The sequence below is a fragment of the Prionailurus viverrinus genome, chromosome D1 (genome assembly GCF_022837055.1).
Source record: "Prionailurus viverrinus isolate Anna chromosome D1, UM_Priviv_1.0, whole genome shotgun sequence".
NCBI classification, from domain to species: Eukaryota; Metazoa; Chordata; class Mammalia; order Carnivora; family Felidae; genus Prionailurus; species Prionailurus viverrinus.
Window position 1 is genome coordinate 29,089,030 of NC_062570.1, and position 22,075 is coordinate 29,111,104.

Here is a 22,075-nt window from a genome sequence, read left to right on the forward strand (position 1 = left end):
TTATATTTTCTCAGTTTTCATATATCACACCATTTCAGGATTCTGGCTGCTCTGTGTTTATGCTGAAAAAGAAAGGGAAAAAAGCAAAACAGGAAACTTACCACTGTTTTGGTCTTTCTTCAAGTTTTGATTTACCTCTCCAATCTACCTGTTATTGTTTGTTTTTCAGAGTAATTAGATGATTTTTAAATGTATTCTGTCTAGCTGTAATGAGTGGAAGACCGTAAGGTGTGCTTAAGGTACAGTGAGCTTACTCCATCTTAACTGGAAATGCAAGTCCTGCAGAGGATTAATGATAATGATAATAATAATAATAACAATAATTGACTAAAATGAGTCCAATTTTTAAAATAATCACCATGAATGTGTAATTTTTGGGTAATGTCAGCAAACACACATCCCCCACTGGTAAACCACTGATGTAAGAAAGATGGAAGCTGGGAGTAATAGAAAATGGGACTAAAGTCAGGTATGTATGTCATGTGTTATTAAAGAATTTAATAAGGGCAGATTTCTTTGTTAGGCAGCCCTGAATATGCATTTGATTATAAAGTGGGTTACTTGAAAAAATTCTGTCCATACAGATATAGACAGAGAATTAGTGTGGACCTAGTTAGCTATAAATTTACTGACAGCAGGGAACATATTGGCTAATATATTAAAATACATTCCTTCATTCATTTAATAGCTATATATTGCGAACACTATGTGCTACATATACAGAACTATTATCTGCTCTTAGTGGACTTTTAATCTGAAGGGAGAAACAGAAAAATAACCAGACCACTTCAATATGATATTATAAGTGTTAAGGTAGAAAAAAAAAACTGGGTACTTATGACATACGATGAAGAGAGGGATAAGGTGTTATTCCAGGGGCACCAGGAAGGTTAAAGAAAGGGGCATCTGGGTGGCTCAGTCAGTTAAGCATCTGACTCTTGATTTCAGCTCAGGTTATGATCTCACAGTTCCTGAGATGGAGCCTTGTGTTAGGCTCCATGCTAACAGCACAAAGCCTGCTTGGGATTCTCTCTCTCCCTCTCTCTGTCTTTCCCTCAGTTGTGTTCTCTCTCTCTCTCTGTCTCTGTCTTTCTCAAAACAAACAAATAAACATTTAAAAAGAAAGGTTGAGGAAGGATTCCCATATGAGATGAAATCTAAGTTGTGACCTGAAGGAAATGGATAAGGCAGCCTGAGAGAGAAAGTGTTTCTAGGTGATAGCATGAGTAAAACCAGGGACCAAAGAGAAGATGATATTCTCCTGGAATTACAAGTTTTGTTTTGTTTTGTTTTGTTTTGTTTTGTTTTTAGTGAGGCCTGAGCCAAGTACAGAAATATATTAAGGAAAAGGTGGTAAAGAGAGAAAGAGGGGTTAAGTCATGATACACTATGTAACAATTTATGTTTATTTGGTGTTTACTGTATCAGCTGTACCTACCTGGTAGTGTTATTGGAAAATATTGAATAGATAATAATTTTTTAAATTAGAAAGTCCAGAGGCTGTTTCAACAGTATGCTCTGTGTTGAGCATGGAGCCTGCTTAAGGTTCTCTCTCTCTCTCTCTCTCTCTCTCCCTCTGCCCTTTCACCACACTCGTGCTCTCTCTCCCTGAAAAAAGGGAAAAAAAGAATTTGAGATGGCACATTTGGACAATAGTTTCAAGATGCTTAGGGTTGTGAAACAGTGTCAAGAGAGGAGTAATGTTAAAACAGACATTTAAAAAGTGAAAAAAATCTGAGTGGATTACAGCTAGGAACTAAGACTGGGATAACAAACTCATTTTTATCAGTTAAACAAAGTCAATTGGAGTAACTGCCTGGAATGGTGCCTTTAAAAATAATTTTTAAAAAATCTGTGAGGCATAAATAAATAAAACAGAATGATGTCCTCAAAAAAGTGAGAATGGAAGAAATTATAGATCAAAAGGAAGACCTTTTTTTTGTTTTTTTTGAGAGGAGACAGACAGCTGTTCAGTTAGAGGGCAGGGGAAGAGGAAGAGGAGTTGAGGGTACCCTCCAGTAAAAGTTTACAATGATGGGTCATTTTCCACAACTCAGGAGACAATGTGATGATAAGCACAGATATAGAGGTCTGTAGATTTGATTGTGAAAAAAGGAGTGATACTGCCTGGTGGCTTCTGGGTCCCCCTCATTAGCAGATCATCATCAGAGGATGGCACAGATCATCATCAGAGAGATGATGACCTGGCAGTGAGGTGTTTGAAGGAGTGAACAAGAAAAATGAACCTTGAGAGTGGGAGAGTCTGGTTATCAGAGAAACACTGTAAAATTCCAGAGCATTGGTGAGAGCTTATTTGTGATGAATGTCTGGTGAAGTCAGGCTCCTCTTTGTGTGATACTCCTAGAGTAAACACAGAGAATACAGATATCTGGATCTATGTAGAATGAGGCTTCCTCAGGCTAGTATAATGTACAGGTAGATGTGAAATAGTTGTGAGTATTTTCCAGTGACAGACTACAGTGATGGGTCATAAAAACCTAAGTTTTATCAAAAGGAATGTCAAACGAAAAAAGAGTAAAAAGTGTTGTGTCAGTGGATTTGAGGCTTCAGGGAAATAGAATAATGGTTTCCATAAAGTCATTGAGCAAATGTGTAGGCAAAAATATGAAGTCATGGACAAAGTGAGATGCTCAGATTCATGACGTCAGAGGTGGTACAGTTTCTTATGAGTTACATGTGTGCGTGTGAAGTAGGTCACTGAAGTGAGCAGAGTAGAAACTCATTGGAGATAAGGGATTAATAATGTGAGAATCAAGTTTTTGATAGATTATGTTTCTGGACAACAAATTCACTGAGAATGATAGGTTGGAGGTGGCATGGAGTTTAAGACTCTAAGCCAGGAGCAAAGGTGTTCAATGAATGGGAAGGGATGACCAGGAGGTCAGTAGAACAGATGTGTAGTGAGGCAAAGGAGTGTGCAATTAGGTACAGGATTTTATAAAGATGGAGTCTAGAAATTTCACTAGAAAACAAAGATACCAACAAACAATAAAATACATCAGTAGCCTCCACTTGATAGGGTGGGTCAGTGGAATGCATACCCTTAGACTCCATGACAGTGAGAGGGAGGTATCTGTCCAAGAAAAGTGGGAGGAGATAAGGGAGTCTCTGGTCACTGCTAGAGGTACAGAAAGCAGAATGGAAGAGGTTTGAAAGAAAAGGTAGTGTGAAGTTGAGCCAGATTAAAGTCCTGTGAAACTGTGAGATAAGACTATGGGAAGTAGAAGGCGACTGGAGAGATTCACACTTGTACATCAAAAGTTCAGGAGCTGCAACAGAGGCTGTATGGGCTACAAGGTCTAAAGTATTTTCTGTTTGGTCTATGTACAAAAAGTGTGCTGCCCCCTTTTCCGCTTAGATGGGTTTCCTGGAAGGAGTGGTTATTCTAGCCAATGCCAGGGTCTTTGAAGCCTAGTAAGACACTCAAGTGCTGTGCAGACTAGCTGCTCCCACAGACTTCATACAAAAATGTAGTTGTGTCTAACTACTTCCAGAGTAGTGACAGTAGTTTTGATGAGAACACAGTAGTCATGGGAGCGAAATTTGATTTACCTAAGCAACTGGATAATTGCCTTTAGCAAACGCGTGCATTCTGCTTGCTTCCTTTGTTGTTTGATGTGTAATTTTATCATCTGCTCAAGCTCTACTCTCTTACACTCTCCTCCTCTATTTCACTGCCTCTGTCTCTTTCTCTCAACCCAGACTTTACCAGCCATTGACTCTATGGGCTGCTTCATGAGCTTCTATCCACTTGTCCACTGCACCTTAGAAGGTGCCAGTCAAGTCTTAGATGTGGCAATTAGTCTCCTAAAGTAGAGAATTAAAACAGAAATTAAGAATAACTTATGGCCCATCAGTTAAGGCAGTTCATTGTTTGCATTCAAGAATTAGTGACACTTTGGTCAGTGATAAAATAAAATGTCCCTTTATCCCATCTCTTCGAACTGTAGGAAATGGGAGCTAATGCAGTTTAAATAAAGCAGTGGAGGACAGGTAGAAGCGAAAGAACATGACGCTGTTCATGTCAGTGGCAGGCATAGCCCCTAGATCCTGAGAAGGAGAGAGGGCAGGGGACTGTCATGAGCCCATGTGTGAGAACAGGGACAATTGTTTGGTCTTTTTGTGCATTTTGCTTTCAAACTTCATGGAACAGGTGATGGGGAGAGCTCAGGGTGCTTCTGATGCTATAGTACAATGTTGCAGTATGAGGCCAAGTTCAGTATTTTCTCAGTAGAAGCAGCCGTTGCTTGAAACCACATCCCCACTTACCAGCTTCCATGCCTGGTGTGATGCTGCTTATTGTAGTGCTTATTGGCAGTGGTGTTTCTACTGCAGAGGCTCCCCCTTCTTCTGTTGAGGCCCATTTTGTGTTGACGACAGCACTTTTTCCCTGCCTGTCCCAGGAAGGTAAAGAGCCTAATCACATTGCTTGCAATCATTCCACCACTAATTACATATAGGCAGAGCTGAATCACCAAGCTGATTCCAGTTGGAAAAAATTCATCCAAATTGACTATGACATAAGAAAGCTCTCTGAGACACTTCTGATTAGGGCACACTGCATCATAACTCGTTCAGAGGAAGCAGGGACATTAGCTACAAGAGCTTTTAACTAAGGATATTTGTGGAGATGGCCAAACCCAGCTCTATATTCACTCCAGGCCTAGCTTGATGAAGGCTTTTTTAGCTCACCTTAGAAAATGTGGAAAAAATTATTTAACTTATGGAGATTTGAGAGGTCCAGCCCTTTATCAGAGAGAAAAACAAAAAAAAAAAAACTTAAAAAATAGACCTCTGCTGTTTTCTCCAGAAGAAGGTTTTCAATAGTTCATTATGGCAGCCAGAACAGCCACCAGAATTATAGTCAGTTAATTCATTCAATCTTTGGCCATATGATCATTTGGTGCCTTCTTTGGTTAAACACTGCTATAGTTATTAGAGATATAGAGACAAATAAGAGTCCTTCTTTTCCTGAAATTTTGAGTCCAGATGGGTAAACATATGCAAATACATAACGATGCAGTATGATTAGTGCAACACTAGAAACAAAATAAACTGGGTAGAAAGGAAGCAAGGAATTCTGAATGTCAAGAAAACGTTCATTCCCAGAGGAATGATACCTGAGATGGTTTTGAAGAATGTGCAGACATTTGAAAGGGGACATAGGGGCATGAGATCCCCGGTGGAGAAGGACAAGGTAGAAAGGCACATATCAATAGCCTAGTATTTTAGAAACTTGCTGGTGTGTCCAGTGAATGTGAGGAGAAAGGAGTTGGTAAGAGAGAAACCTGGAGATGTAGACAAGAGCCAGCTGCTAAGGAGCCTGTATATGCCATGTCAAGGAGGAATGTGGTGCAGTGAAAGGATTTAAGCAGGGGTGTGATTGTTTTTTATTTTTAGCAATAATTGGACAAAAACAAAAATAATGAGTTGGAAGCAGGTAGATCAGTAAAGAGGGTATTAAAATAATCTGCAGTAGATAATGGACACCTGAATTAAGATAGTTAACAATGACAAGGAAAAGAAGGAAATAGATTTAAAACCTCTAAGGAAGGTAAAAACAACATGATTTGTTGAAGAGAAAGAAGAATCACATGTGACTCTTTTTTATTTTACTTTATTTTATTATATTTTATTTTATTATTTTATATTTTTTTATTTTATTTTATTATTTTATTTTATTTTATTTTATTTTATTTTATTTTAGGAGGATGGGGAGTTAGCCAGACCAGCAACAGAGCCGAGTGGACATGGGGTGAGAGCAGGTTTGAGGGGCAAGACGGTAAATTCAGCCCATGGTGTCTGTGAGACTAGTGAGGCATTTGGTGGGTGGAAAGTTCAGCAGAGCCTCCTGGGGTGGTGATGTACATGTGGAAATTATGAGCATAGTTGGTATTTAAAATGTTGGAATAAGGTTTCAAAGTATAGGTTGACCTGGAAGGGGGTAGATGTAGCAAAGTGGCCCTGATTTAAGGATTATCTACTGTCCTGTGGTTTGTTCCTTCTAATATTTATTGATCATCTTCCATGTGACAATCACCCTTCAGTGCCTTCCACACGCATTCTCTCATATAATTCTCAGCCCCAGTCTGTGAGTAATAAGAAAAGTCTTCACATTTTGGTAATGGGGGAACTGGGGCTCAGTAATTTACCCCAAGTTCCCTTATTTCTAAAAGAAATAACCATAATCAGGATTCAGACACACCATGCTTGTTCTAGTAGATAATGGTTGTCTTGTCTATGTGGAGTGCATTTCATCCTGGACCCACGGGTGCATGCCTACTTTTAGATTTTATGTGAAATGAAGACAGGTTGATGGAAATAGTAGTGTCACTAGTGAAAGAGTAAATTAACTCTGCTTTTTCATACATTCTCTTTTCATGGATTCCATGTGGTTGAAAAGTCCAGCTGTATATAGTGGAACGTTAAGAATGGACACATGGCTCATGTACATGTTGCAGGCAGTATGATTTGGTATCAAGTAGCATTTGTGGTGGGTAGATTTTGAGAACTATTTTCAAAGATACACACACACATACACGCACACACACACACACACACACTCAAAAGCTGTAATAAAATATGGCAAATATAAAGGTTTTCAGCCATGCCTTCCTTTCTCTCTGGGCCCAGATCATCCTACATCAGTAGGGTTCCTTCTATTCTATGGGTAGTTCTATTTGATTTTCTCAAGGCATTCTCTTACACACATTCTTTTATCCCATGCCAGTTTGAAATGTTGGTATACTCTCTACATGTCTAGTATTGATGGTACTTTGTAGACTCCCCTCATGATCTAATCTGAATATATCCATTAGATTACCTTAACCATAGATATGACCTCACCCCAGCTTTTCTGCTCCCTTCCTTCCCCCAAATGGTCATTGAGTGTTTGCTTGATACAGTCACCAATAGATGGGATTCTTCAGGGAATTCATTCTGCTCCCTATCTGAGGATGCTGCATGCCAAGAGAAAGCCTTATCCTTCTTCCCTCTGTGTCCAGCAGGCCCCTGGCTAATCAATAGGTGATCACGGTGCTCTGAGGGAATAGGCAGAAAGCTACACACTTTTTTCCTTTCAACCTAAGTCTTGATAGGCAAAGCACTTCCCCCTCTTTTAGTGAAGAAAGAACTCCTCAGCTCTGCATAAATATTCTTCAAAAGTATTATTTAGAAGTTACTTACCTCCCCATCCTCCCCAAAATATTTAATGACATATACACAATGCTGTGTTTTTTCTTCTAGAGTTCTGTCCTTCCTATCGTTAGTTTTATTTTGAGGAGCTTTTCTGTTTTATCTTTGTGGGGCTGGGCATTGATAGAGATTTGAATCTGTATCATCACTGGGAGACAAACAAAAGGAACAAGAAGTGTAGATATTAATCTTTTTCAGAAAGGTATACAATCCTTCATTAAGGAAAACACACACACATATTTGCACATGCATCAGGTCATTTCTTGAGAGTCAAAACATACACATATATGTGCACATGCATCAGGTAATTTCTTGAGAGTCAAAACCCCCTGGGGTTAGAGTTCCAAAATTCTCAGATTAATAACTCCTGTTTTTAATCTAAAAAGTATCTTCATGACTAAATTACAGACCAACTGTACAGACTGCTCTGCTTTTCCCAGGCAATTCAGAGCCAGGTTGTGAAGGTGACTCTGGGAGTGGACTTCTGGCCTGAGGGTATGCGGGCTGGTGTTAGGAGAGCTTTCCCCCATTAGGAGCCTCTCAAGTAAAAATAATTCCCTTAAATTAATCTGAGCAGGAAATTTCAAAGCAATTAAATTCTTCACATTTCTCAGAACTCAGTACTGACTTATATCTCTAGAGATTTAGAAAAACAGAAAGCAAACAACCAAGATACTGAGGTAATATGACACTGAGGAGTTCTATATTTATCCCCTATCAATGTCTTTCAGATCAAATTGGCTGAGTTTACAAATCAAAAGCTGATTTCTTTCTTTCTTTCTTTATTTATTTTTTTTTTAGCAGCCATCAGCTGCACTGCTGCAAATACCCAGGTTCCAGACATCAAGCTGCAAACTCCAAACATCCAGCTGTGTGCTTTCTGACTCTGATATCATCACCCATAATAGAGGGTCTGCATGCAAAACCTAGCTGACAGGCTTCATGCAAAGGCTCACAGAAGAGCACACAACTCCCAGGGCCCAGGCGGCTGCCAAAGCCGCATCTGCACAGAGAACTAGTGTCATATCATTAAGGGAGGAGATAGGCCTCAGAGATACACAGGGCTCGGCCCTGTGGAGTCCCAGGGCTCATTTTCATATAATTACATTTTGGGCTTCAGCTCCTCCTTAATACAAAGTTTATGATTATTCCCAGAAAGTTTCCTAATCAAAAATTAACAGAATTCTTTTTCTTTTTTTCCCCTCTTTATATCTGTATAATAATATATTACATTTTTATATATGTATATTCATACATATTCAAACAACAAACATATATTCAGTTTTATCTATAAGATAAATTCTTAATATATGCTAGGATCTATCCTAATTGTCTCTCTGTTATCTTTGCTGGTAGATAATAGATTGATAGATAGGCAGATAGATAGATAAATATAGGTAGATGATAGATAGATAGATGATAGATAGATAGATAGATAGATAGACATGCAATTTATAGTTGGCATCAGTGTATGTAATGTTTTTATTGGATCTCTATCACTTTATGATGGAATCAGATTAATAGATTAATTTTTAAAGTCTCAGTTTGCGTTCTCATCTTAAGCAGAGAAGGTCATGAACAGTGAAGCTGTCTGGGGAATGATATCTTCTGTGTGTAGAATGTGGTACAAGAGGTGCTGTGACCAGCTGGAGTTGCTCAGAACAACCAGTTCTTAGGTCTCTAACAGAAAGCTGAGGGAAAGGATGAGATAATTTTCACAGGTGTAAGAAGAGGCCATGTGACACAGATACAGATCTGAGACTGGCAGGTAGGTAATGGCTTGGAGACGTTGCCGTACATAGAGTGTACATTCTGCAGTTTTAGTTCCCAGCTCACTAGCAACAAACACTAACATGTTTAAGGAAGAGCTCTCATATAGTGGAAGCCAGCTATTTAGAACAAGTCAGTTTGTCTCATTTCCCAAACATGGTCCCTATGTTGGTACCAAGAGTAACTTTCTAAAAGACTGAGGCTGTACCTCAATGTTATACCAAGTAAAAGCAGGTTTGCACTCTCTAGAACATTTTTTTCTGAAAGAGATCTTATAAATTCGCTCATTCAGACTCTTTTCTGCCAGTCATATTATCTGTATCCAAAGGAAGTGTCAAAGAGAAAGATATATATATATATATCACATATATATATATATATGTTATACATATAACATATATATATATGTGATATATAACACATATATTTATGTTATTTAACATATATTTATGTTATATAAGTTATATATATATATATATATATATATATATATATGTGAGAGTGTGTGTATACTTACATAGAGACATTTCTCAAGCTCTCAGCAGGTCTCACATGGGCTATGCAGCTACACCAGCTTTCCTAGAAGAAATGATCCTGAGAAACTGTATCCCTTATAAGTCAAATCCTATTTTAAGTGAAGGGAGTAGAACTTTTTAGTTAAAGTATCTTTGGTGAATCCTTCATAAAGTTTATTACTATTAAATTCCTACTAGAAAAGCAGAGATCTTATTCTTTCACTTCTTCGTTGAGATTTTCTTGTATCGAGGATCTTGTATATTAAAATGTGCTCAAACAGAGTTGTGGTATCAGTAATAGCTAGCACCTAATGAGAACTTACTATGTTCTAAGTACTTTACACATATTTACTTATTTAATACTATAAGGTAGCACTGTTTGCCCCATTTTACAGAGGAGGAATGTGAAGCACAGAGATGGGAACTATCCACCAGTGTGTTCTATGGGGCTGACGTTAGGTCGTGGGAACTCAGCCCTGCCAACAGAGCAGTCAAGGCAATGGTGCTGATATCTGTGATCAGCTCTTCAGCATAACATCAGACCCTTAGGGGCTATTCTGTGTGGACAAACTAGTACTGTTACTATGTTTGGATATGGTTTTTAATATCATAATCTCACCCACTTGCCATAGGTATTGCTGTCTAGAGTCTTTGTGCAGCCTACGTGTCCCTAGCCTGGCCCCACAGCACAAGGATTACATCAGTGCCATGTCAGTATGGCTCTCTGGGCCCAGCTGCAAGCCCAGAAATCTCCAGCAGTATCTCAGTGTCTCCTCTGCTTAGTTCTTGGAGTCGTTGCCACGTGTTCAAATATAAGTATCCTCATGTTCTGCTCCCTGTCCCCTCAGTGAAGCCCCTTTCCTTTGCCTCTGCTGACATAGAATGAGCCTCTGTTCTCAGTGGTTGTTGGTTGTGAGCTCACAGTCCAGCCTGCACTGAGTTCTCAGGTGCTGGAGGATGAGGAAGGACTTCCCCTCTTCATTGGCAGATATTGACCCTGGGTCTCACAGCAGCACCACCCACTTCCAACTCATTCATGAACACATCTATAGTTTCTGAGTCTAACCGCGGACTCTGTAACCATTTTCTCTGCTTGCAGAAATTGGTGTTGCAGAACAGTAACCATACCTCTGTCACATGGCTTTTGTCCACCCTACCTCCTAGTGTCTGAACAGACCATGTTTTTCCCCATAAAAACACAAAATCTCCCATGCTGGTCAGCTCATAATAAATGCCCCAGAGGGACCCCAGCCAACCAGTCATGTAAACATCTGTCTCTGAAGCCCAGTCTGAGTGTAATAGGAACATCCTGATGGAAACCAAGAAAGAGAGCAGTAGCAAGAGTACTAGCCTAGTACTAAACTTGTAATAGTATTTGGACCTAAATTAAAAATAAAAATCCAAGTCTCAAATTCTGGGAGTCTGCATTCTGTGTGGTTTTTTTTTTTTTTCAGTTTCTGAGGTCCCATGATTTTTATCTCAGCTGGTATATATGCTATAAAAATATTAAGTAAGGAAACAGCTGTGCCCTCTCCTCTCCAATAGCTACAGCTGTTCTCTTGAGAAGCTTATTCTTGGGTGCAATAAAAATGATAATTGTGGCTATTATTATTTTTCAGTTATAAAGGTTTTTAACACCCAATATATGGAGTCAGAAACTTGGGGTTTTCTTTCCCACATGGGTATCACTTATACAGGGCAGTTTTTGTCATTTGATTTGTTAAAAATTGCTGAGCTCAAGCCTTTGGACAATGTGAAACCACTCTAGGGATTGAGAGACAGGTGTAATCACATTTCCAACTTGCTTCATTTCACTGCTTGGGGTGTCAGATTCCACTTCACGAAATAACTGTGTTCCTGAAAAGTTGGCTGTAAAACAAACTCTGTTAGATAAATCATACTTCCTCATTGATCTACATTTTTAAATTAAGAATGCATTCCTCTGAGGAAATAATTGGCCCGAGACTAAATATAAATTATACTAAACACTCAATAAACCTTTTAAAATCACATATTTAAAGAAAGTCTGTTTTGTTAGAACACTAATAGTGATGGTATTTTTTAAAGTCAGGAAATACAAATATTGTGCTAAGAACGATTTCCAGAAGTGGCACCGTCTTGGGAATAGAGCCAATGAAGATTAGGTGAGCAACGTGGAGCTCCTGACTTTTTTTTTTTAATAGAACTCAACCCATAGTTCTGAGCCTATCAGTCAATCATTTTATTAAAAATCAGTTGACAAATTTCAGATTATGTAAACTACTTTCCTAGGTGCTTGAAAGCCAGAGATATTCAAGATTTGGTTTCTACTGTCAGTTTCATTTGCACTGGAAAATAAAACCAGTGCATACAGCATAAAACAGTCATTACAAAATACTGTTTTAGTTCCAGGAGCTGTGGATTGGACATCAAGAGACCTGGTGGGCTCCATCACTAACCAGACATGAACCCCTCTGCACTGCAGTTCCCCACATTAAGATATAAGGATTTAACAATATCACTAATTCCCAAACTCGGCTCTATGTGACAATTTCCTAGTAAAATTAAAACTCCTCATTCCAGAAGATTCTGATTTAATAGGTGTGGATGGGATCTAGAAATCTATATTTAAACAACTATTCTAGGGAATTTTACTGAAATCAGACTATGTCCTAATGTAGCAAGTATGGCATTATATAACCACTAATATCTCTTTAAGCTCTTGAGTTTAATTTTCTTATGGTTTTAAAGCCTAGAAGAGCTCTACGTACAACAAGAGTGCAGGACAGCCATAGGCACTGACAGGAGACAGATGGGAGTCTGGGAGTTTTCTAAGAATGCCATAACAAAGTAGCCCAAACTAGATGGCTTAAATAACACAAATGTGTTGTCTCACAGTTCTGAGGGCCAGAAGTCCAAAATCAAGGTGTCAGCTTGCGTATGTTCTCTCTAACTATAGGGGAGAATCTTACTTTGTCTGTCCTAGCTTCTGTGGTTGGCCAGCAATCCTTGGCTTTCCTTGGCCTGTAGAGGCATCACTATGGTCACATGGCTATCTTTCCCCCATTGTCTTCCCATGGTATTTGCTCTGTGCCTGTCTCCAATGTTCCCCTATCTATGAGGATACCAGGCACTCTGGATTAGGGCCCACCCTAAGTCCTCACTTTAATTTGATTACCTTTATAAAGACTCTATTTCCAAATAAGGTCACATTCTGCTATTACGGACAGGATGGTAAGGGAGACACAGTTCAACCCCTAACGGAGTTCTCATGGAAGAATTAGAATTTGAAATCTAGATGGTGTCTGCTTTAATGACAGGAAGAATATAGCTCTCTGAGTGACAGATGCAACCTGTGCAAAAAGAATGAAGATATTTGTCCAAGATGAAAAATAGCATGGCCTGGCTCAAAAGCTGTGACAGCGGTGGTAGAGACAACAGTGGTGACAGTACTAACACCTGCAAAAATGTATCACGTGCCTTTCAGTGTGCTAGCTGCATTGTGCATGCATTCCATCTTCAAAGTGCCTCTTGGGGTCTGATAACTGAGTTGTAGAGAGGAAGCAATGCAGGCACAAGGGAGTCAGGTAAGTTAACTCTTCAGGAAACTTGAAGTAGAGGATTGGGTTTGTCCGATGCCAAAATTTGCTTTTTATCCTGATGACGTATTGCCTTCCTCACAGCACAGATGTGAGATGAGCTGGGAGGAGTAGATTGGGGCTTCTTTATGAAGGGCTTTGATAAAGCAGTGGAGTTTGTGTTTGATATTACAGAAAATAGGGAGCCATTTTTAGTGTCTGAAGAGGTGTGACATGATAGAGGCGGTATTTTAGGAAGATGAGTGTGTCATTCCCACTGAGGGATGTGTTTTCTTTGGAAAGGAAAGACTTAAAAATGAGAAGCTATTGACCATGAAGGGTTTCTTTTCATAGAGTTTTATCAAGTGATTTGCCCCTTTCCCACTGGTAGTTCTTAACCAGGAATTTCCTTTAGCACTTTAAATGCACTTTAAAGTATGCTCTGCTTATCTGCTTCCCCCACCCCACATTCTTTGTAAGTTCCTCATGTGAGTGATAAAGCATTGATTATTTACAGCCAGAGCACAAGTGCTATTAAAAAGAAAACTCCTTGAATCATTAAATCTATAAATTCAATCATCAACTCTGTAAACTTTAACTTAGGATTTTTTGTTTGTTTAATTCTTCATTTGTTTTAAACAGCAAGTATAAGAATTTCATTTCTGGTGGTTCAAAGTATAATCCATTATGCGTATACTGATCTTTTTCTCTCTGGTTTCACTATCCATGCTTCTACTGGAGAAAGAAGCATAATCAAGAGAAAAGGGAAAATAGTAACAGTGGAAGCTAAAATGTGTGAAGCATTGTACTATACAAATTACTTTTCACATGTTTTACCCAATTTTATCAGAAAGTGTAAATATAATAATTGGTAAGCAATGGACTCATTGTGGTTTTCCTATAATTCTACATTTGGTCTGGAGAACATATGATAGTAAAATTAAGCCTCACTGCTCTTTGCAGGATGACTTAAGTGTAAATCCCTTCTCTCTGTTAATAGAAATCTGGATCAATGGAGAACATACGGCTTCCCCAAGTCTTAAGCCATCCAACTTTCTTCCCTACACAAGATTGCCTGATATTCATGTATAAAATTACACATACGCTAATACACATGTCCCCACAGAAAGCTTGATGAATTCTTAATTTTAATTAATCTAATATTTATGTGCTTTCATTTGAGACTGTAATTCCCCAGACCTGCTTCTCAATTTAGATGTCCATAAAACGAGCTCATCCAAGCTTGGTCCTTGTAAATCTTACTGTGGTCACACAAGAACATATTTGGATGGTAAAATTAAAAACCATGCTTGGCATCTCGTTGGAGAGAAGAAGAAGAGATTAAGATACTCCTGTGTCATTTTGTTTCCTTGCTTTGGTGGTATAGTACATGGCCTCCCAGGAGATGTGAGGTCCTACAAATCACTGCTCTGGCACTGGAGCTCAATCCAGAAACAGCTGTCCAGAGCTAATTTATTTCCTAATGCTACGGCACTGTTAATTTATAAATTACATTGGTAATTTGAGCTATTATTAATTTCAGATGGTGTAGGGCAAGCCTAATTAAAATATGACACCAATTGCCACACATATGTACCAAGGACTACCATTTAAAATTAATGGGAATATTAAGTGTGACACTGGTCTCTGAGATGCTTTGCACAGTAATTATAGCATTCTAGCTGGAAAAGATCTGACAAATGTGGGCTTGAGGTTGGTAGAAAATAAACAATGACAACATAAAAGGAATCACAAGTTTTTCATGTAAACCTTTTCTTCTTGTTTCCTACACTCTTCCTCAAATCAAGGTTAATACTTGTTCCCCTCAAGATGGTTAAAAGAGCAATAACAAAAAAGCTACCTTTTGGGACACCTGGGTGGTTCAGTCAGTTAAGCATATAACTCTTTGTTTCAGCTCAGCTCATGATCTCATAGCTCATGATTTCTAGTCCTTCAGACTCTGTGCTGACAGTGAGGAGACTCCTTGGGATTTTGTCTCTCCCTCTCTCTCTTTCCCTCCCCTGCTCATGCTCTCTCTCTCTCTCAAAATAAATAAGTAAACTTAAAAAATAGCTACCCTTAATAATTAGAAATTTCTTAATGATTTGGACTGTGAGTCTCTATGGGTTAATATTGATTGTCGTCTCCATAGCCTGGACTTTTTGGTGCTGTGTCTTAATTATTAATGTGTTCCTGGTTCTTCTGGTGAATTAATAATTCTTGGTTGCTTGCAGTAATAGATAATAGACTGTTTTTTTGCTCTCTAGTCGGGAGTAGAGGCAAGAGATTTTCTATGCATCTAGACTTTCTACACATATGGCATGAAGAAGAGTGCACTTGTTGTACTTGTTACTCAACGGTGACACAGACTTCTTATGACCAAACAGTGGTGGCAGTGTTGGGCAGGTAGTGGCCCCTCTTTGCAAGGAAGTCATTTTCTTATTGCTGTCATTGTTATTACTGTTGTCTTGACAAAACAATGTAACAACGTCACAGAACAAATACAATGGTAACTTACATACCACATGGATCATTCTTTGTATTATAATAGTTTCTTACTATTGTCATTTTTCATGCTTTGGATCAGCAGATCCATGTGGCATTATGCAGGGTTTTTTTTTCACCTGGAAAGAAATGCTCCTTTGTTTCCTTTCCACTGATGTGGACCACTCACAGTAAAATAGTTTCACTCCACCTGAATCTGTGCCTCCCAGAGGATTATAGGCTTACTACCTAAAGGAACAGGTATACAGCATGTGAGAGTTTTCAGAATGCTTTCATATATATATATATACACACACACACACACACACACACACACACATATATATAGATAGATAGATAGATAGATAGATATATTCATGTTATTCCAAACAACCCTGTGAGGTAATATGACTGTATGCATAACCTGCCTGGGAAATGTCTCTCAGTTGCCAGGGATAATATCAATTTATGCTTATTCCTCTATAGTAACTATTAATAGCACCACTTTTACTCTTAAAAGTATCCCAGTTTACACTATAAAATATATCATCATGTTAATTATCTTTACTTAACAGATAAGGCAGGAAAATGGTGGGATATAAGCAGTTCCTTTTTTTTTTCTCCATTGCCTTTCCACAAGTAGGCTGAAGTTGAAGGTGACTATGGGAGAGAACTGTGAAATCAGTCTTCTAGGCTTTAACTTTATGGTCTTTCCATTGCCAGTGCTCATGGCTAGTGTTTAGGTAGGAAGCCAATAGGTAGTGGGTTGGTATTGTTATTTATAATTTTTCAATAGAGAAACTGAGTCTCAGGGTAGTGACAAGACAGCAAGATTTGCAGCCATGTCTTCTTGGTCTTGACTTTCTTCCATATTTGTGGTTAGAGTATGGAGTCCTTGTTGTTGGTTTGTCTTTAGAATCTTCTACACAAAAGCTCCAGCAGGTCCAAGTTTAGACAACTGATCTTTGCTGATCTTATTGAAGTCTAAATTTAAAAACAGGAATTTAAATTCATTTTATTAGTGTCTCCACTGCCTTTTGTGTCATGTCTATGTGTGTGTGTGTGCGCGCGTGCGTGTGTGTGTGACAACTAGTGTGGTATTTTTAATTGACTCATGGTCTGGGATTCAGTGTTCAGCTCTACACTTCAAAGTTCAACCTCAGTGATACCTTGAAATCAGAAAGAGTTAATATTCATCTGAGGTGCCTAACGCAGATCCCAAAGCCCCATTGCTTGGTAATATTCGGGCAGTGTAAATGTCAAAATTATTAATCACTTATCGAGGACCACTAATTCTCTAGGCTCGGTGTTTAGTCTAAATAGGAACACAAACATTTCAGCTGGTCCACTGGGGAACTAAAAGAAATTGATGAAGGAGGCAATAGTGGGGGGCCATGAGTGAGGGAAAGAGAATAGACATTGTTCCCAAGAATCTGAACTTAGAAATGGCACAATTCTCTGCAGACATAACCATTTTATACCTTGTTTTATAAGTTTATACTTTTGGTGTGTGTGTGTGTGTGTGTGTGTGTGTGTGTGTGTGTGTTTTCTCACCACAACCTCTCCTGCAGCTATGGGCTTTGTGAGTGAAGACGAATACCTGGAAATCCAGGGCATCACACGGGAGCAGTCGGGGGACTATGAGTGCAGTGCCTCGAATGATGTGGCTGCACCAGTGGTCCGGAGAGTCAAGGTCACCGTGAACTGTAAGTGGTCTCAGGAACCCTCACCCTGCATGTGTGTGAGTCTGGCTGTTGGCATGGCCACAACAAAGAGCTGGATCACATAGCCAGCTGCTCACTCAGGATGGGAAATAATGCCATATCATCGTCCATTCTCTGCTTTTAAGAGAAAGAAGTCAAAATTCTAGTTTTAAAAATAATTGTAGCTGAAAATAACTTAATATAATCCCAAACATGACTTGTATTCTTAGAAGATCATCAAATGGATTTCAATGCAAAATTGATAGAAATATGTCTTTGAATCCCAATTTTTCCCATACTTTACTCCTTATGTTCCCAAGCTCCTCACTCTCTAGACCAGCCATATCCATAGTGGGGAGCAAATCTGTGTATATGAAGGAAATTTATGATAAATTTATGGTACATTTACATGGCCTAATACATTTTGTGATGTATATATGTTGATGTACAAAGTACACATTCATAATTTAAATATAGATAAGCATACACATATTAGAGGGTGCATCTCAAAACCTGTTTTGACTAGTAGAGGTACAGAATCCAAAACTTTTGGAAGCCACTGCTCTAGTACCCTCATTCTTTCTTATCAACCACCCAGATTCTCTCTGACATTGACTCTACTCAACTTCCCCACCTCTCTCCCACCCTCTCCCCTCTTGATTCCTCATAGTATACATTGATTTTCTCTAAGACATTTTTAAAGGTTGCTCTGCTTTGCCCATTTTAAGAAGTCTTATAACAGTATAGAACCCAAGAACTAAATCACCAGACAAGAAGCCTTTCCTTTTCAAAACTTGGGTGAAATGGAAGTGCAGGGAGAATATCGTGCCTTGATGATTACTCATTCTTTAATATTTTGCTTTCTCTTACAATTTGAATCTAATTAATATGCGGCACTTTAAGAAGCAAGGAAATAGGTATAATAATGCTACCGTTTTTTATACCAAAAATTTCATCACCGATTTTTTAAAGGAACTTAAAATGACTTGCAGGTAATAAAAATTGACCTGAAGAGTAAGGGGATATGAGCAAAGGCAAACCAATTTAGGAAAATAAAGGGTAAATCAGCACAGAAATGATATACCACAAGGTGGGTAGATGCAGGTGCAGAATTTGGCTTTGAGTTGTGAAATCAAAGAGGGAAAACATTATCTGTTTTAAGGTTTATGTCCATAAGATGAAAGCAAACCAGTTGCCTGGGAGAAACACTGCTTTTTCTGGTACTGAAACCCAAGAGAAATTTCTCTTTAGTGTCTCCACAAATAGATCACTTTGAGATATAGTCAACAACATCACACACGGTATTTCTGCAATAAATAGAATGCCAAGTTTATTATGCCTGTTTTTCATAATGTACTTCAATGCAAACTATTGGAATTGCCAAGGGTAGTTAGGTAAAGACTTCAAATGAACGCAGGCCAAGTTTATAGGTCTAGTTTGGTCTGGCTTGATTCAGGGATCCATTTTAGAATACCTGGAAGAATGACTGATCTGTCTACCCTTCAGGCAATTCTCCATGAATATTATTTCTTGAAACTGAGCTTTTGATGGGAATTGAATAGTTCGAGGTTATATACTCTGGCAAGAACCCCGTGTGCAGAAATTCTATAAAGCTGATTAAAGGAGTGTAGGGTTGATGGGCTCCCATTCTCCTATGAAAGTTAAAAAGTTTAAACAGGAAATATGCCTGAATACCTGGGCTTTCCACCTCTGCACAGAGGGAAACAGAAGCAATACATGCTTGGAAGACATGCTTTTCCTTAGCAAGGTGTTGAGTGGTTTCACTTTCGGGCTCAATTTGTGTATCAATTTGTCAGCTCAAGCAAGCAGAGGTAGAACAGGGAGGAAAAAACAAAGCCAGTGAATGAGGCGGCCTGCCTCATTTTAGGATGCATTGTAAAATGCTCCGGGACATCTTCTCTCTGCAGATCCACCATACATTTCAGAAGCTAAGGGGACAGGCGTCCCCGTGGGACAGAAGGGGACTCTGCAGTGTGAGGCCTCAGCAGTTCCCTCAGCAGAATTCCAGTGGTACAAGGATGACAAAAGGTAAAGACCCCTTCCGTCTCTTACCTGCCCCCAAGGGGAAGAAAGTTTTTCCAGGTTCCTGACTCCATATTGTTACAAATGAATTTCTGAAAAATCTTCTTCTAGTTCCAGCTAGCTATCAAGGAGAGGGGAGCATATATTCTGAATATTAATGATTTTCAGATAGGTTTTTAACATTTCCATACAGACTTAGCACTTGCCAATCAATGGGCCTGAAAGAAAACATTTTTTTAGGAAAGCAAAATCTCAAAGAAAGGCCACCAGAAGCCTTGTAAGGCCTGTGTTCTTTTCTTTTCTTTTCTTTTCTTTTCTTTTCTTTTTTTCCTTTTCCTTTTCCTTTCCTTTCCTTTCCTGTTCTTTCTTTTCTTTTCTTTTCTTTTCTTTTCTTTTCTTTATTTTCTTTTTTTTTAATAGGGCAAGAAAATAACGCATTCTGCCTGAACCTATTTTTAACACATTCTCAGGTTTGCATTAAGAAGCCTGGAATATTCACGGGGCTCTGGGAGTGGCAAAGAAGTTAGCAGGTCTCCAGTTCACTTCCAGACACCATCGGTGGTGGTGTAGAGAGGAGTCTATTGCCCGATTTGCCCTCCCTTTGTGCCCAAGTTGTTCCTTCAAGGTAAAAGAAAAGAAAGGGGACTATTCCCTTCCCTCCCATTGTTGCAGGCCTCATCGGGATTTTTGTTGTGATTCACTGAAGATTGTCATTGTGAGGAGTTATCAAATGGCAAGTTAGCACAGGGTTCAGCAGCTCAGAACAGCCAGGCAACATGACAATTACTGTTATCAAAGAGCTATTTTAAGGTGGATGAACAACAAATAAATGTGCAAGAGCTGTCCATGTTCAAAACACTAATAAAAAATGGGGACAGGATGATGCAAAAAAAGTCCGAGGTGTGTATGGGGTGGAGAAGGAAGGCTTTACAGAGACTGAGAAGCTAGTAAGAAAAACAGCAAAGATGGTAATTGTGAGAACACTGAGCAGTTCCAGGCCAGGAGTGACCCAGCTGTTGTCCGTACTATTTAGAACACCTTCAGTGTTTCTTTCTCTATGAGGTCTTTATAGATGAAAAGAATGAAGGCAGAAAGGGAAAAAAAAACATGAAGAGATAAGAAGAAATAGCTGGCTTCTCCCTTCTTCTAAGAATCCGGAATCAGGCATAAGGGAGTAGCATTTCCCAATAAATAGCTTTATTGCAAGTCCTGCTTCATTTGTCCCTCCCCTTTCCTATAATAATCTTAGTATCAGGAAAAAAAACCAAAAAACAAAAACAAAAACCAATAGTAAAATCCATGGAGCTGAACACGCAGTTCCTGAACCTTCAGTTGTCCAGATCTTCCCACAAACTAATCAGAAGCATCTTTTTTAGATACTTTATGAAAGAAAAATTCAAAAAAAAAAAGGTAGGGGAGGGTCACCTGGGTTGGCTCAATCGGTTAAGCATTCAAGATTTTGGTTCAGGTCATGATCTCATGGTTTGTGGGTTCAAGCCCTGCTTTGGGCTCTGTGCTGACAGCTTGGAGCCTGGAGCCTATTTCAGATTCTGTGTCTCCCTCTCTCTCTCTGCTCCTTTCCCACTTGTGCTCTCTCAAAAATAAATAAATAAACATTAAAAAGAAACATAGGGGAAGGTAAGATCTTATGTGGAGGAAATTAGAGCAGACCATAGGCAAAAATGGCCAAAAAAGGAAAGTCTGCTTTACACACTTTGTCACCAGAGGTGCTGCTGTCTATGCGTTATTAACCCAGGAGGAGAAAACCCAATTATGTCACTGGGGTGGGGGTGGGGGGGCTTCAGAAAACCCTGGCTCAGGCAGCCTTGATTCCTCCTCTGTCCAAGCTCTTCTCATTGGGCTCCTTTTTCCCCTTTAATTGATTCTGGTCAGTTTTCTATGTGCTCTGCATTTATGTATTTCCAGTGTTCTCCTACTGAGTGGAGTTGTCTGCCTTCCTGACACCCAACTCAGCCTGAACATCTCTGGCTCTGAGATCCTTGTCCATGCCAGTCCTTCCTGTGCCCCTGAGGCTGGCAGGCAACCTCCTCTAGTCGGATATCCCTGGGGAAAGAACAGCTCTACCCTAGCTCCTATTCCAGTGAGATGAGTGGACTTCTGAGGCAAATCAAAGGAGTCAATATGATGGGGACAGGCGGCTTTCTCAAAATTTGGGTAGAAGTCTCTTTGTCCACACACTAGCACTACTGAATGGCATGTATCAATGAAAAGGAGAGGAAATAGGATGCTGTGTGTAATAAGAGCCACCCATCCATGGGGGCATGAGCCAATGAAAAGCCTCAGGTTCATTAAAAAACAAAACAAAACAAAACAAAACAAAACAAAACAAAACAAAACACAAAGCCTGGGAGCAGTTTGGGATGGGGGAAAAGTGTGACCACACAGAGAAAAGGCAAGTCTGTTGCCCTAGAAGCTGCAAAGTGCTGCAAAGAATGGATCGCCACCCCACCCTGCTTTTAACTAAAGACATTTCAGAGCTGTCAAGTAGTAACCTGCTTCAGGTAAGTGTCTCTCCCCACTGCAGAGCTGAAATCTAATTCACAGCGTGGTTCTGATGTGAAGGCTTCCTCCCCAGCTCAGGAATAGTGTCAAAATGGCAAATGGAATCAATACACTTGACGGGCTCTCTGAAAACCTCCTCGTGGGTGGCTGTAGAGCCTTCTTTGGACAGCACCTCCTAGAGGATCAATATCTACATAACAAGCTGGAAATATAACAGTGGCGTCTGACAGCACAGCCGGATGACTCATTCCGTTCCTACAGTGCT

General features: G+C 39.3%; 1 protein-coding gene across 6 annotated transcripts in view; it reads left to right on the forward strand.

Moving 5' to 3' along the window:
* NTM (neurotrimin) overlaps positions 1–22,075 on the forward strand; it is a 396,118-nt gene that overhangs the window by 357,630 nt on the left and 16,413 nt on the right. For all 6 annotated transcript variants that reach the window (XR_007144903.1, XM_047823727.1, XM_047823723.1 and 3 more), the window contains 2 exons: positions 17,113–17,247; positions 19,173–19,293. Coding sequence is in view for 5 of the 6 variants with exons in the window: in XM_047823727.1 (XP_047679683.1) it covers positions 17,113–17,247; positions 19,173–19,293 (256 nt within the window). In the remaining variant the exon portion in view is untranslated. The remainder of the gene's footprint in view (positions 1–17,112; positions 17,248–19,172; positions 19,294–22,075) is intronic.